This window comes from Solanum stenotomum, chromosome 9 (genome assembly GCF_019186545.1).
Source record: "Solanum stenotomum isolate F172 chromosome 9, ASM1918654v1, whole genome shotgun sequence".
In the NCBI taxonomy this organism is placed as follows: Eukaryota; Viridiplantae; Streptophyta; class Magnoliopsida; order Solanales; family Solanaceae; genus Solanum; species Solanum stenotomum.
The window spans coordinates 47,394,904-47,408,557 of NC_064290.1; the positions used below are offsets into that span (position 1 = coordinate 47,394,904).

The following is a 13,654-nucleotide window of genomic DNA, read 5'->3' on the forward strand; positions in this document are numbered from 1 at the left end:
TAAACACTTATTTTTTTTACAAAATCTCGGATAGACACCTTGCTCTTTAAATTAAGCATTTTTATTAAGTAAAAAAAACTCTTGATCTTTCAAAAACATGATCAAACAGGCTCACATAATAATGGAAATGATTAAACAATATTTTTCTTTTAAAAACACTATTATACATGATGGATTTGCAAGACATTACCTCTTTATTCCAGTTAGTTTTGGAAATCATGAGAATAAGAATACTGGTTTGAAGTGTTGTTCCTAACAACATTCCGGTCCACATGCCCTGCCATTTATAGTATATAAATATATAAATATAAATACAAACCAAAAGAAAAGATAAGAACCATATATAATAATGTTCCCAACATTGTTCTGACTTTGTACTTCCTCTGTTTTAACTTATTGTGAAATATTTTTCTTTTTTAGTTCGTTTCAAAAAAGAAAGAAGGAACTCTCTTCGATTCAAAATAAATGAATTTCAGACACTTTATTTATGTTCCAAAAATGAATGAATTTTTAAAAAATTAAAAATGTATTAATTATTTCTTCCAAAATTATCTTTTATTCAATGAGTTTTTCAACTACATATCTAGTTTTTAAAAGAGATAGGGAAGAAACAAAAGAATAATATAGACAAATTATCCTTTAACTAATATCATTAATTACTTTTCTTATGAGGTGTATCACACTCTAAAAATGTAACGATCTGATCCGTTGTTACTAAAAGACACCTAATGAGGAGTCTCAAAGTTTTGGAAATACGGTGTAAGAATTTTTAAAATTTGAGCACACAATAATTTTTGGGTCAGGCTGACGTCAGCACGCTGTAGCGTGAGGCTTCTCGCTATGGTGGTGCCACTATAGCGGGCTGCCAAAAATTCTATAACCTAATTAATGTGTAGTCTTTTACTTTTCTCTCACTTTTGAAAGGGGAAAATAGATTGAGGACTACTCCAAAAAATCCTCCAAATGCACACGGGAAAGGGAGCAATGAGAGAGGGGGGAAGAATTATTGCGCAAGTGAGGTAAGGAATTCCGGTTCTTGTTCATCATGATTTGCTCTCACGAAGTCAGAAGTTCATTAGTTGATGCTTGACGCTCAAGTAGGCTAGATTTCCTTCAACTGAGTAGTTAAATCCGTTTTACTGCATTATATCTTGTAAATGTTTAGAGATTGCATGCATAGACCTTTGAACATAGAGTCTGAATGGTTATATGTTATTGTTATTACTGTTAAAACAGAAGATGAGATAATGGCTAGGAGTGACTCTCTAGTCTTGTTTAGCTTTGAGTTTCCTTGTTAGGATGATTTGTGTTGTCCAATAGATATAGGTATTTATGTTTACTGCTTGTTGTATCACATGGGTATGTATAATGGGGAGAATATATGAATGCATATATAATGATAATAAGTTAATAATCTCATATAATGAATAAATTATATTACTTGTGGAAGTGTTATTGTTCATGATGTTTGTGATTGTGCATGATTGTATGTGTGATAACGATTCTCCTACCTAGGTGTTAGAGTAGGTGCTTGCACGGTCCAGTGAATCGGATCGTGAATATGTCTCTGTCTACTTAATTTTAAAATTCTCTTTTACCCTTAATGCCTCCATCCACTTAACTTAAAAGTTCCCTCCCTCCGTCAAGGATATCTTTCTATAATTAGAAATAACTTGATTTTAATATTCCCCTTACCCTTAATGAAATACTCTCTCTGTCTAATATACCAAACATATATATATATATATATATTCACTTTTACTTGTCCAATTTGAAAAATCAAGAAATAATTTATCATTTTGTTCCTAATTTACTTTTTTTTTTATTAATTATAGTCATTTCTTAATGTTTGAATTTATTATATTCAAAAGGTAATATAACAAAATTATCATTCTATTTATTTCTCCTTATGTCAAGTCAATATTGAATGAGTAGAAGAACAGAGATTAGTTTGTACTTTAGATTTTCGAAAAATAAATATCCATTTTTATTAGTCCAATATAAGTTGTGTTTTTATTGTAGAGAAGGAGAGAGATTACAATACCTTAACACCCATGTCGAGGGAAAAGTTAAAAATAAGACCCAAAGGAATACCAAATACATAGTAGCTTACTATGTTAATGTAAGCTACATATGTTTGCCAACCTGCTCCAATAGCCACACCTGTAATTGTTGCTCCATTATTAATATTACTATACAAGCGATGTACATTTATAGGCTATTATTTTGGCGGACGTTATTTATATCAATTCCTCTAAATTTAATTTTAAATTATACTCCAAAGCAGATATTTATATAATTTAATTACACAATTTATCCTTTAAATAAATTGATCTAATAAAATATGATACGTATTTTGATATGAAGAAAATATACCTGAAAGAGTAGGTTGAAGACCGTTAAGCATAATTGTAGTTCCTAATAGAGGAGTAAGTTCATACACGGCTTGCTGAACTTCAAAACTTTTCGTAAACAAAGGTGGATATCGACTTCGAGCAACAAAAAGTGCTATCGTAAGTATTGTCCCAATTAAAAGTGAAGTAATTGATACCACTAGGACTGAAAATTTTGCTGTTCGGGGGTGCCCTGCTCCTAGTTCATTTGACACCCTTACACTGCACCCAAAAAGAACAAATTCATTTTTTAGGTTTATTACTTTACTCTATTCATAATCGGGTTGATATCTCTTAGATGATTACCTGAGAAAAGTGATTATACGTGACAATAAAGTTTCAAAACTAAAAAAGTGACACAAGTCTTAGTTATTGAGTAGATGTGATAATTTTAAGATTAGTGTTAATGACGCTAAATTTACAACCCTTAAAAATTTTTATTTACATAAAGATCTTATTTTTCACACTCCTCCCCTCCCCCTCCCCTTCTTTTTTTGCCGCCATCTCCGTCCCCACCCCTTCTGTCGTCACCATCATTTCCTTCATTTCTTTTGCCACCAATACCACCTCCTCTTCCTTCATTTTAGTAAGAACGACATATAAATAGGAACAGAGGGCGTAATTTTTAAATAGTGATATTTCTAAACTCAAAATTTATACATTCCAAAAAATACTAATTACAATTGTTCTCGTATTAACTTGATAAAAAAATATACTTTCATGATATTGATGAAATTTTACGTTATTTGAATATTAAAAAATAAAAAGTGTCACACAAACAAACCTTATTGCTGCATTAAAGCCAATGCACAACATGAACGTCCACCCAACAATGCTGGTGCTGCAAAACATCGAAACAAAAAAATAAACATAGTAAAAGAGTAATTGTTTCCTTTAATGGACTTGAGATATAAGTAATTTTTAGTGTTAGATGCTTGAAAATGACATATATTTTATATATGTATATTTTCACACCAAACACATCTTAATCTTAAAAAGTATAAAATAAAATGAAAATACATATCACCTAATTATGATTGAACAATAAATATTTATCTACAATTTGATAACAAAAATTGTTCTTTTATGCTCACTCATAAATTTAAAAAGAGAAAAACACTTCTAGATGTATTATCTCCTATTTTATTTTTACTGATATCTTATGTTATTTTTTTGACTTTGTGAGAAGGTGATATATTGTCTTTTTTCCGTTCTCAATTTTTGTAATGAATCCTAACTAGTATTATTTTCGATTATGGAGTTGTGTGTATACAAGAAATAGTATATTGATAAAGAAAGTTTTTTCCGAAGTCAAAAGAGATATTAAGTTGAAAAATAAGATCTAATTCAATGAGTTATAGTTATACATACTGCTTACTTGATTAATAGAATTTTTTCGTTTGCCAAAAAAAAATGAAGGAAAGAGTACTTGTATTAAGGTAAATTGTCTATAGCACTTTTTGGGGGTGCAATCCTTTTATGAACCATGCTAACGCAGGATGCTTTGTATATTAAACCGTGCTTTTTAACTTTTTCTTTTTACAAAAAACAAATTTCTTAGTGTATCTACCATATCCATTAATATTTAGGCATTGTGGTATCTAAACTTATGTTTAAACATGCGATATAAAGTCATAAATTCAAATCAGCGTAAACTCACCATATGGAGACTGCGTCAACAACAATTTTTGCGTCCTTCACGTATCCAGCAGAGATAATCAAAGCCATGAAGTACCAGTACTCTAAGCTACACAATTTACAATTGTTTAAAGAATTACTATTAGTTACTAAATAATGGCAAGTAATTGCATGTCGACTTTTAGTAAGGACGATAGGTAAATAAGAAAAGAGAAAGTATTTCATTAAGGGTAAACTAGTCGTTTTAAAGTTAAATAGTTATTAAATATAGAAATATGTCATTTTTTAAAAAACTGATTAAAAAATAAAGTGTGTCAAATAAACTAAAGCAGTCCATAAGATGTACTCCCTCCGTTTCACAAGGAATGACCTCCTTTCCTTTTTAGTCAGTTTCAAAAAGAATGACCTCTTTCCTTTTTTGGTAACATTTTACTTTTTGCTTTCCACGTGGCATGTTTAAGACCATAAGATTAAAGGCAATTTTGTACATTTGACATAACTTTAATTTAGGACCACAAGATTCAAAAGTCTTCTTTATTTACTTAAACTCCGTGCCAAGTCAAACCAGGTCATTCTTTATGAAACGGAGGGAGTATATCTTAATTAAAATACCGATTAAATATCATATAGTTTGACTCTGAAAAAGTACAAAACGTGACAAGCATTTCAGGATGCCACATCATAAAAATTGAGAGAGAGAGACTCACCAGATCATGACACCAGATGCAAGAGACAATCTAACAAATCCCCAAAGATTTTCAAATGCCTTGTAAGAAAATCCAGACCAAGCTTCACCACATGTCCCACATATAATGTAAACAAATTGGGCAAGTACCATGAACCACCATGAGCCATTTAGCACTACAGCTCCAGCCACTATCCCCAAATCCATTTTCATCATAAACAGCCAGCTCAATAGGGTATGGCCAACTAGCGTGACCGCAGCTATAATGGCCATAACCATCATCTTGCTTTGGGCTTGAAGGAATTTTTGAATAGGAAAGTTCATTGCATAGGCAAATAATTGAGGAATCATCCAAAGAGAAAATTTACCAGCCCATTTTGCTATGTCCATAGGCTGTCCAATGAGTAGTAGAATTTGAGTTGCAAATAAGTAGAGAAACATTAAGGCTAATGCTGCTGTGTTGAGTATAATCAAAGATCTTTGCAAATAGACACCTAACATGTCTACTTGTTTAGCTCCATATGCTTGTCCACAAAGTGTTTCTAATGCACTTCCCATACCTAACTGTTAGGAAATGATCAAATATTTTTCGTAAGATTTTCAACACTAACTGACTAAAAAGAAAAATAGGTCAAACAAATTGAACTGGAGAAAGTACAAATTTTAAGCAAAGGGGTGTCACTTGACACCCTTCGAACAAGGGTAGCTCTGCCGCTGCTCGATGCCTAAATATAGTTCTTTTGCTAATATTAAAAAAAGAAATTAAAACACATAAATTGAGATGGAAGAAATAATAGATTACCAAAGCACCATAACAAAGTCCAGCAATAACAGAGTTTTCTACAGATACAGCAGCAAGTTGTAAGACTCCAAGATGGCCAGCAAAGAGTTGAGTGATTTGAGCAATTGAGTATTGACATATAGAAGTTGAAATTGCTGGAGAAGCAAGACTCCATAACTTCTTGGATTCAATACAGAATTCATGGAAGAAAGTTTTAACCCCATCAATTCTTTGCAGATCATGCTCAGAATCAAAAGAAGGCAAATGGTGATAATCTTCCTCCATTTCTCTGGAAGGATGTGCTTAATTAGTTGGTGAGTTAGTTTTTGTAAGAAGAAAAAAAAATCTTCTAACAATAGGAGTGTCAAAACTTCGGGTGTGCACAATACACTTACACTTTGTTTGGATCATTGCTACCCATGATTTCATAATGTATTGTATTATATTGTATTGTACTCTATTGTACTGCACTGTATGGTATATACAATATTTGGCTAGACTGTATTGTTTGTTGTTGTTTAATAACATTTTAATTGTTTGATTTGATTGTATCGTATTGTATTATAATTTATAAATTTACTAAAATATCCTTAATTATTCTAGGGTAGGAGGTTTGACTAGAATTAAAAAATATAAGGTAAAAGGAAAAATAGTATTTTAAATATTATGTAAAGATAAAATTGAAAAAAGAAATTAAGTAACAATGGGAACACACCAAATCGGTTGTTCCATAAAATAGGGGTTTTCATTGTTATGTAACAACGAAATTTAACAATACAATACAATACAATACATTTTAAGTAGCAATCAAAACAAACATTGTAGGTATAATAACGATACAATACAATACAATAGGTAATAATGATCCAAACAGAGTATTAGAGGTCGTTTGGTAGAGTGTATTAATAAAAACAATGCTTCCATTAGCTTTGTGTATTAGTAGTACCTTGTTTGATATCTTTTTTTATGTTATGTATAACTAATGCAAACATTAGTTATACACTCTGTTGTGTATTGGGGAGTGTATTACTACTACCATGGATTTCTAGGTATTAGTAATGCAAAGAGATTTAATGCATGCATTAGCATTATAAAGACACAAATATCCCTCAAAAGCACTTTTACACCTTTTTCACCATATGTGTGGAGGATATTTTTGTAAATAATTATATTTGTACAATACATGTTATTTTTAATACACTAAATCAAACGATGCATAAGAAATAATCTATGTACAACTAATGCAATCATAACTAGTATAAGCATTACTAATGCAAGTATTGCTAATACACTCTATTTAGCATTATTTTTATACACTCTACCAAACGACTTATATAAAGTTAAAGTAGACACACTCATTAGCAAGGGGTGTATCTACCCTATAGGTAGGGTGTCCAATTGGACACTCTTATAAGTAAAATGATACACGAAGTGATTAAATAAAATATTTTGGACACCTTAATAGATTAAGGTATTGTAGCCCAGTGATTTTAGATGCCGAATCGAACTGTCAACAATTTTTTTCTGTTTATTTTTTTGGATACCCTTTTAATTTTTTTAGGAAATCCTTCGTGAAATTCCTGACTTTGTCACTGCTCATTAGGAGTGTGCAAAAATCAGTTTAACTGAAACAAGTAGACAGACTCCTTAGATAGTTATTTAATGTTTGGGAATTTAACTGATGATATCACTTCTTGTTTCTTTTAAACCACAATATCACTCAACTATTTTTATTTTTCTCAAAATATACTCTCTCCTAATAAAATGTCATATCACATTTTTTTTTTATCTTGTTTCTTTTAAATCACAATATGACTCAACTATTTTTATTTTTCTCAAAATATACTCTCTCCTAATGAAATGTCATATCACATTTATTTATTTTTTTATGACAAGTTTAACTAAATTCGTATTTGGTGACCACTTGATATTGATATTTTTGTAAGGGTACAAAACACCGCAACTTCAATGAATAATTTATCTATTTTCCTTGATCACTTCACTTTTTTGGTAACTATTTGGTTTTTTGTTAGACCTATTAGAATTGGGCTATGGTTGTGTAAATATGGATGGATTTGTTACGATCCAAAAATGGACGTGATGACACTCATCTAATCCAACCAAGACAAGTCAATTTCAACTCAACAAAACTAAACAAAAGCAGAAAGATAAACTCATAATAACATAAGAGAGAAAAACTTAAATATCCCAAAATCTGGTTGCCATATGTACAAGTCTCTATTTGTGTAGGTTACGACTTCGTGATACTCCCTCTCCCCTTCCTGTTTGAGGCTTCCAGTGGAGATTTGTGAGGTAACTGTTTGTCATTTCAGCGGACCTCTTTCTGTGAGGTAATTATTATTTTTATCTTTTCTTAATATTGTAGACCTATATAAAGGTACTATATTATCTTGAAAAGAAATCCCGAATATTTCACAAATTCATAAAATATTCATAAAAAAATCAAATCAAAATCATTCTAATTTAAAAAATACGTCATTTATATCACTCGAATTATGTAATTGTAATTTATTTTCCTGTCACTCTATAATTTGTCACAAACAAATATCTGGAAAGTGAATAATTCACAACCACGTGAAAAAGTAGTGGTGAGGGGCTAATAAGAGATTCTTTTGTTCGGTCACTTTCCATCAACAAATTTTTTGTCAGACTTTCTGTCACTTAGTGTAGCTTGAATCCTTTGTGATAAATACATTCTCTTCTCCGCGTAATTCGAGCTGCGGTGGCATATTTCTTGAATTAAGATAATTTAAATTTTATCTTTTTATAAATATTTCATGAATTTACAGAATATTTAAGATTTAATTTGGATTTGATCTCTTTATAAATATTTCATGAATTTACAGAATATTTGAGATGTCACATAAAGAAATATAATATCCTCTAATAGGTATGAATTATGGTTTAGGGTTGAATAGTCCTTAAGAATCTTAATTGGAATTGAACACACCTGGTATAGTTCCAACTCAAACTGAACACATTTTGTAGAGTCTTATAAATTTTCAATGTCTACAACTATCTCTATTAATTTGTATTTAATATTAATTTATAAAAAATAATTTGTAGAATAAATAATTGATGTAAAAATAAAATAAAAATTATTTTTTCTTACTACGTTAAAAATGAATAATTTACCAACACGTGAAAAAAAAGAGTGTTTTATTGAGGGGCTAATAAAAGGTTTTTGTTTTGTTCAATCACTTCCCCATTTGAATTGTGCTTTTTCAAATTTCTAGCTCTCATTCGTATACTGATGGAATATATTTTTATTCCCACTCATTATTTTTTAAAATTAATTTTCTTGAACTTCAACAACTTTACACCAACTATCATCAATTATATCATAAAAAAATGATATGTGTCAGTCGTTAATAAATGTATTACTGATCGCATGTTCTGATGGTCAACAGATTCTTAAAAAAATATTTGGGACCATAGACTAATTGGTTTTTTAGCCTACCACACATTCTATTCTCCACACATTTTATATATATAAGGGTGTGTTTAGTAGGAAGGAAAATATTTTCCTGAAAAATAAATGGATTTCTAACTTATTTTCTTAAGTTTAGTTGATGAATAAAAAATATTTTTTAAGGTTTGGCTGATGAATGAAAAATATATTTTCAGAAAATATCTTTTATTAATGGCTTGAAACTAGAAAATACTCTTTAGAAAAATAATTTATGATCCGAAAATCAACCCCAATAATTGATCTAGGACTCGAACCTGACTCTCGAACTAGGACAAGCCTCGATGACCATTCCAAAATCCGATTCTGAGATCTGACCCAGAACCCGACCCAGTAAAATATTTTTTGACGCGGAGGGAGGGGGGGAGGTGGCGGCTGGGGGATGGGGTTAGGGGTGGGATAGCATGAGAGTGGAATAAAAAATAAAATTTTAAAAAATTGAAATATTTTTCCAAAACAATTTTTTTTGTTTGGAGGAGGGGGATAGGGGTGGTAGGAGGTAAAAAAAAATCTTACCAAACACGCTCTAAATGGATCTAATCTAGAGGCATGAATGCTATATATTAGTGACATGATTTTTGAAAATATCATAGCAAACACCTTCAAATCATATAATGGAGTCTAATTCTCTTACAAATATTAAAATCCTTTCCAAGAATCTCATAAAATCCTTCCCCACTTCAAATCATGTTAATGATGTTGATCACCCCAAAGATCACAAATTATCTTTCTTTGATCAATTTGCTCTCCAAATGCATGTCCCTTGCGTTCTTTTTTATCCAATCAAATATTCCAGCTTTCCTATACATGAACAACTTGAACAATCATTGTCTAAGCTTTTAACTCATGTTTATCCAGCATCAGGTAGATTTGCATCTGATGGTCAATCAATCAATTGTCATGATGAAGGTGTTTTGTATATAAAGGCAAAAGTTGATTCTCAATTTTGTGATTTCCTCAACGATGCACAAAAAGATATCGATCTAGCATTGAATTTTTGCCCGAAAATCAATCGTAGTGTTTCTAACTTGTCTATCACTCCACTAGTTGTAGTGCAAGTGACGGAGTTTGCTTGTGGTACGGGGCTAGCTGTATCTCTGAGCGCTGAACACGCGGTTGTTGATGGATTCACAACATTGAAATTTATTTACGAATGGTCTAAAGTGAGTAAAATGGGAATTAATATTCATTCCGATAAGATCAATTGCTTCACGTTTGATGATTTAGGTACCATTTTCCCACCAACAAGTGATAATCATTTGTTAAAAAGAGTCAAGTCTCCTAGAGATGATCATTATCGTGATTTAGATGAAATGGTCGCAAGGAGGTTTGTCATAAATCAATCCGTGATATCAAAACTTAGGGAAAATGTTGGAGTGGTTTATTTCAGACCATCACGAGTTGAGTTGGTGATTGCTTTTCTATGGAGGGCTCTAATCAATATTTCTCAACGTAAAAATAATGGACGTTTGAGATCTTGTTTATTGAGCGTCCCCATGAATTTACGTGGTAAAATTGACTTTCCAAAATACGAAAATTCCTTTGGGAATTTCGCTATTGAAGTCCCGGTCAAATTCATACCGGGAGAAACAGAAATGGAGTTAAAAGACATTTTACTATTGGTCAAGGACGTGATACGAAAAACCAATGTTTCATTTGCGAAATCAAGTGATGACATATATTCCCTAGCATCTAAGTTTCATGAAGAAATACAAGAATGGGAAGAAAATGAACAAGTGGATGTGTGCATGGTATCAAGTTTATGTAGGTTCCCTATTAATGAAACTGACTTTGGTTGGGGAAAACCTTGCTTGCTAAGTTTTGGATTGAGACGTAGTGATATGTTTTGGTTGTATGATACACCATGTGGGACTGAAATTGTTGTTCAAGCAGATTTGAAGAAAGACTACATGGACATGTTTGGTTGTGACAAAGATGTATTGTCTTTCATTTGTGATGAGTAGACATTTTGAAGTTTTGTCGTACTTCACTCTTAGGTTATTGCTATTATTAAGACTAGCTAGAATAAAACTTTATGGCTATTATTTGGACATCATAGTATTGATGTTCAATAATGTTCTACCTTTTTTGCTTGGTGTGTTCGTTTAAACGCCTATGCTAATGTAATAAAAATTATTAAATTAATTGTTTGTGAGCTACTTTTTACATCCTGCATACGTGTTAGATGAAACTTTATTCTGTAACTATCTATAAACACCTTATAGACTAAATATTTAATAAAGAGATAAAATAATCAACAATCCCTCCTAATTTTTTAAAAAACAAAAGTTGGCCTTTCATTGATGAGATACGGATTCACACTTTGAACTTCGGTGCTTAAGGAGCACTTTGCAAAAATAAGCCTATACAAAGGCCAATGGAAGTTACCGTCTACGAATCTAAGGAGATTCAAAAATAAGGTTGGCATACTTTGTTCTTTTTTATCTGAAGGTGGCCAAATTCATTCTATCCAAATTTACAAGGCCCTTAACAAGACTAGGAAGATTAGCATAAGAGTTGAAGACATGGTTAACATAAGTTGAGAGGTTAATCAAAGCAAGTTTGTCCACAGGTTAATTTGCCTCTCTGAGGCGGTGATTGATGGTGACACCATGCTCTTTAACTATTGTTTGAATCTTCTTAACTGTGATGTACATTCTACCAAAGGATACCCCAATTTTCATTGATGGCTTTAGCAAGTTGAATGGAGTTTGTTTCTCCAATTAACATATTTACTCCTCTTTGCATAGTTCCGTTCCGTGTAGTATGGACATGGCTTCAGCCCAATTGTTGGTTCCTTCTCCAAGCTTTTTAGTGAAGGCCATGATGACTTGTCCCAATACGTTCCTCAAAATTCCACCTCCACCACACTTGTCGTTAACACAAGATCCATCAGTATTAAATATAGCAACCATAGTTGGTGGTCTGGTCTTTTTTTTTTTTTGGTTAACTTTTCAGTTTCATTGATATAAAAAAAGAGTTACATCATTGGGCCTAATGCCCAAGTCCAAACAGACAGAGAATTAATAAAGAAAGTAGTAAACAAAAGGGCCTATTACAGACATTTTCCTTGTATTTCTCCCAACTCATCACTTTCCATTAGCTTAGGTTTCCTAATTGCCATTTTCATCATCTCCTCGATTTCGCCCAACTGCAACACTCCCGTCATGGTTGAACCACCATTTGCGCCAGGGTTTGTTTTCCAAACATTTTCCGCCAAGGTTTGTTTTCCAAACATTTTCCAATTCTTCTTTCATCCATGCTTGTTGTCTTATACCGTCTGATTTGCAGGTGGTGCTTGATTGAATTGCAGCTTCAATCCGCCTCCTCTGGACAATGTTTAAGATGTCTTCCAGGTCTGGTCGAATTCACTCTTATTGAACTTTTATGATTAATAGAGACGTCAATGATTTTGTTAATGTTCTCCCAAGAGTTCTCAACTTTGATCTTGCTAAATTTGACTGCAAAGTGAAAAACAAAATATTAGTAATGTTTCCTTTCGAACTATACATAGATGGCTTAATTGTTTCATATTTGTGATGGCATCTGCTCCTCCATAACTCCCGATAAACATGGGAAAATCTCTTGTGATATATGTTGCCACTGGATTGAGGACTTTCTTAGTCCACCATTTTTGTATCAGGGTTTTCAAATTAATGTTGGCGTATTATATCCCAATGAGCATTGCTATAGCCTCCAAATCTTCTTTGTGTGTTCACCTGCATAGAAAATATGTTCTGCACTTTCCAGAGTGGTAGGAATATTATAGTTAGTGCGACAATAGAAAGTAAGAGATAATGGGATACCAAGTCTGGCGATCTTGGCATCTCTAGGAAGTCTGTTAATAATTGATCTTCATATTAAGAATGACATTTTGAAGGGGATGTCTTTATGCCATATTTTGTTAAAAGTTGTGGGGACCACACAAGTTTATCTTGTTTTTCATTATTCAGATTCATCCCCAAGCCTGTGATCATGTCCTTAATTTGATTAAGAGGTTGGTTCTGCAAAATGCTCCAGTTTCACCTTTCATTTTTGAGGATCTCGTTAACCATGATATTATGGACTCTAATACCAGTATTGAGAAGCTTATATAGGGTCCCAGTTGGGACAAATTATCACACCAAAAATTTACCTCACTACTGCTCAAGATCCATTTGATTTCACTTTCTGCTATCTCCCTAATGTTACACATATGTTTCCACCAAGTAGATTGTCCTTTCCTTCAGGTAGCTAGAATAGGATGAGTATTTGGGAAGTACTTATGTTTCACAAAATCAGCCCACAATAAGATGTTGGTTCTAAGGTTCCACCATTGCTTGTACGATAAAGCAATGCAGACGTCGCCAACCCTTCTAATATTGATCCCACCCTCTTCAAAAGGGAGACAAAGGGTTTGCCAAGAAATCCAATGATGCTTACCACCCTCCTCTTTGCCATACCAGAAGAATTTCAATATTATCAAGTGTGCCTTTGGTAGGCTGTAACACAGCAAACAGATGGGTAGGGAGGTCAAGATAACATGGTTAATGAGAACTACTCTTCCCCAGTCAAAAGCAATTTGTTATGCCACCCATTTATTCTGTTAATTATGTTCTTAACTAAATCATTGAAGTGACTAGTCATCTTCTTCCCACTGGTAAGAAGGAACCCAAGATATTTTATGG

At 32.3% G+C, this 13,654-nt stretch overlaps 1 protein-coding gene and 1 pseudogene across 5 annotated transcripts in view; both read right to left on the reverse strand.

Moving 5' to 3' along the window:
• Positions 1–5,856, reverse strand: part of LOC125875986 (protein DETOXIFICATION 29-like) — a 114,592-nt gene extending 108,736 nt beyond the window's left edge. For 3 of the 5 annotated variants that reach the window (XM_049557072.1, XM_049557074.1, XM_049557071.1), the window contains exons 1-7: positions 5,519–5,843; positions 4,739–5,280; positions 4,054–4,140; positions 3,178–3,234; positions 2,377–2,615; positions 2,045–2,163; positions 191–277 (exon numbers count right to left, since the gene is read on the reverse strand). In XM_049557072.1, the coding sequence (XP_049413029.1) occupies positions 191–277; positions 2,045–2,163; positions 2,377–2,615; positions 3,178–3,234; positions 4,054–4,140; positions 4,739–5,280; positions 5,519–5,782 (1,395 nt within the window). In that variant the 5' untranslated portion in view covers positions 5,783–5,843. Of the gene's footprint in view, positions 1–190; positions 278–2,044; positions 2,164–2,376; positions 2,616–3,177; positions 3,235–4,053; positions 4,141–4,738; positions 5,281–5,518 lie in introns of all 5 variants that reach the window. The other 2 variants (XM_049557073.1, XM_049557076.1) reach the window with 2 other exon arrangements.
• The window catches only part of LOC125875987 (protein DETOXIFICATION 32-like), a 133,786-nt pseudogene that overhangs the window by 108,868 nt on the left and 11,264 nt on the right, over positions 1–13,654 (reverse strand).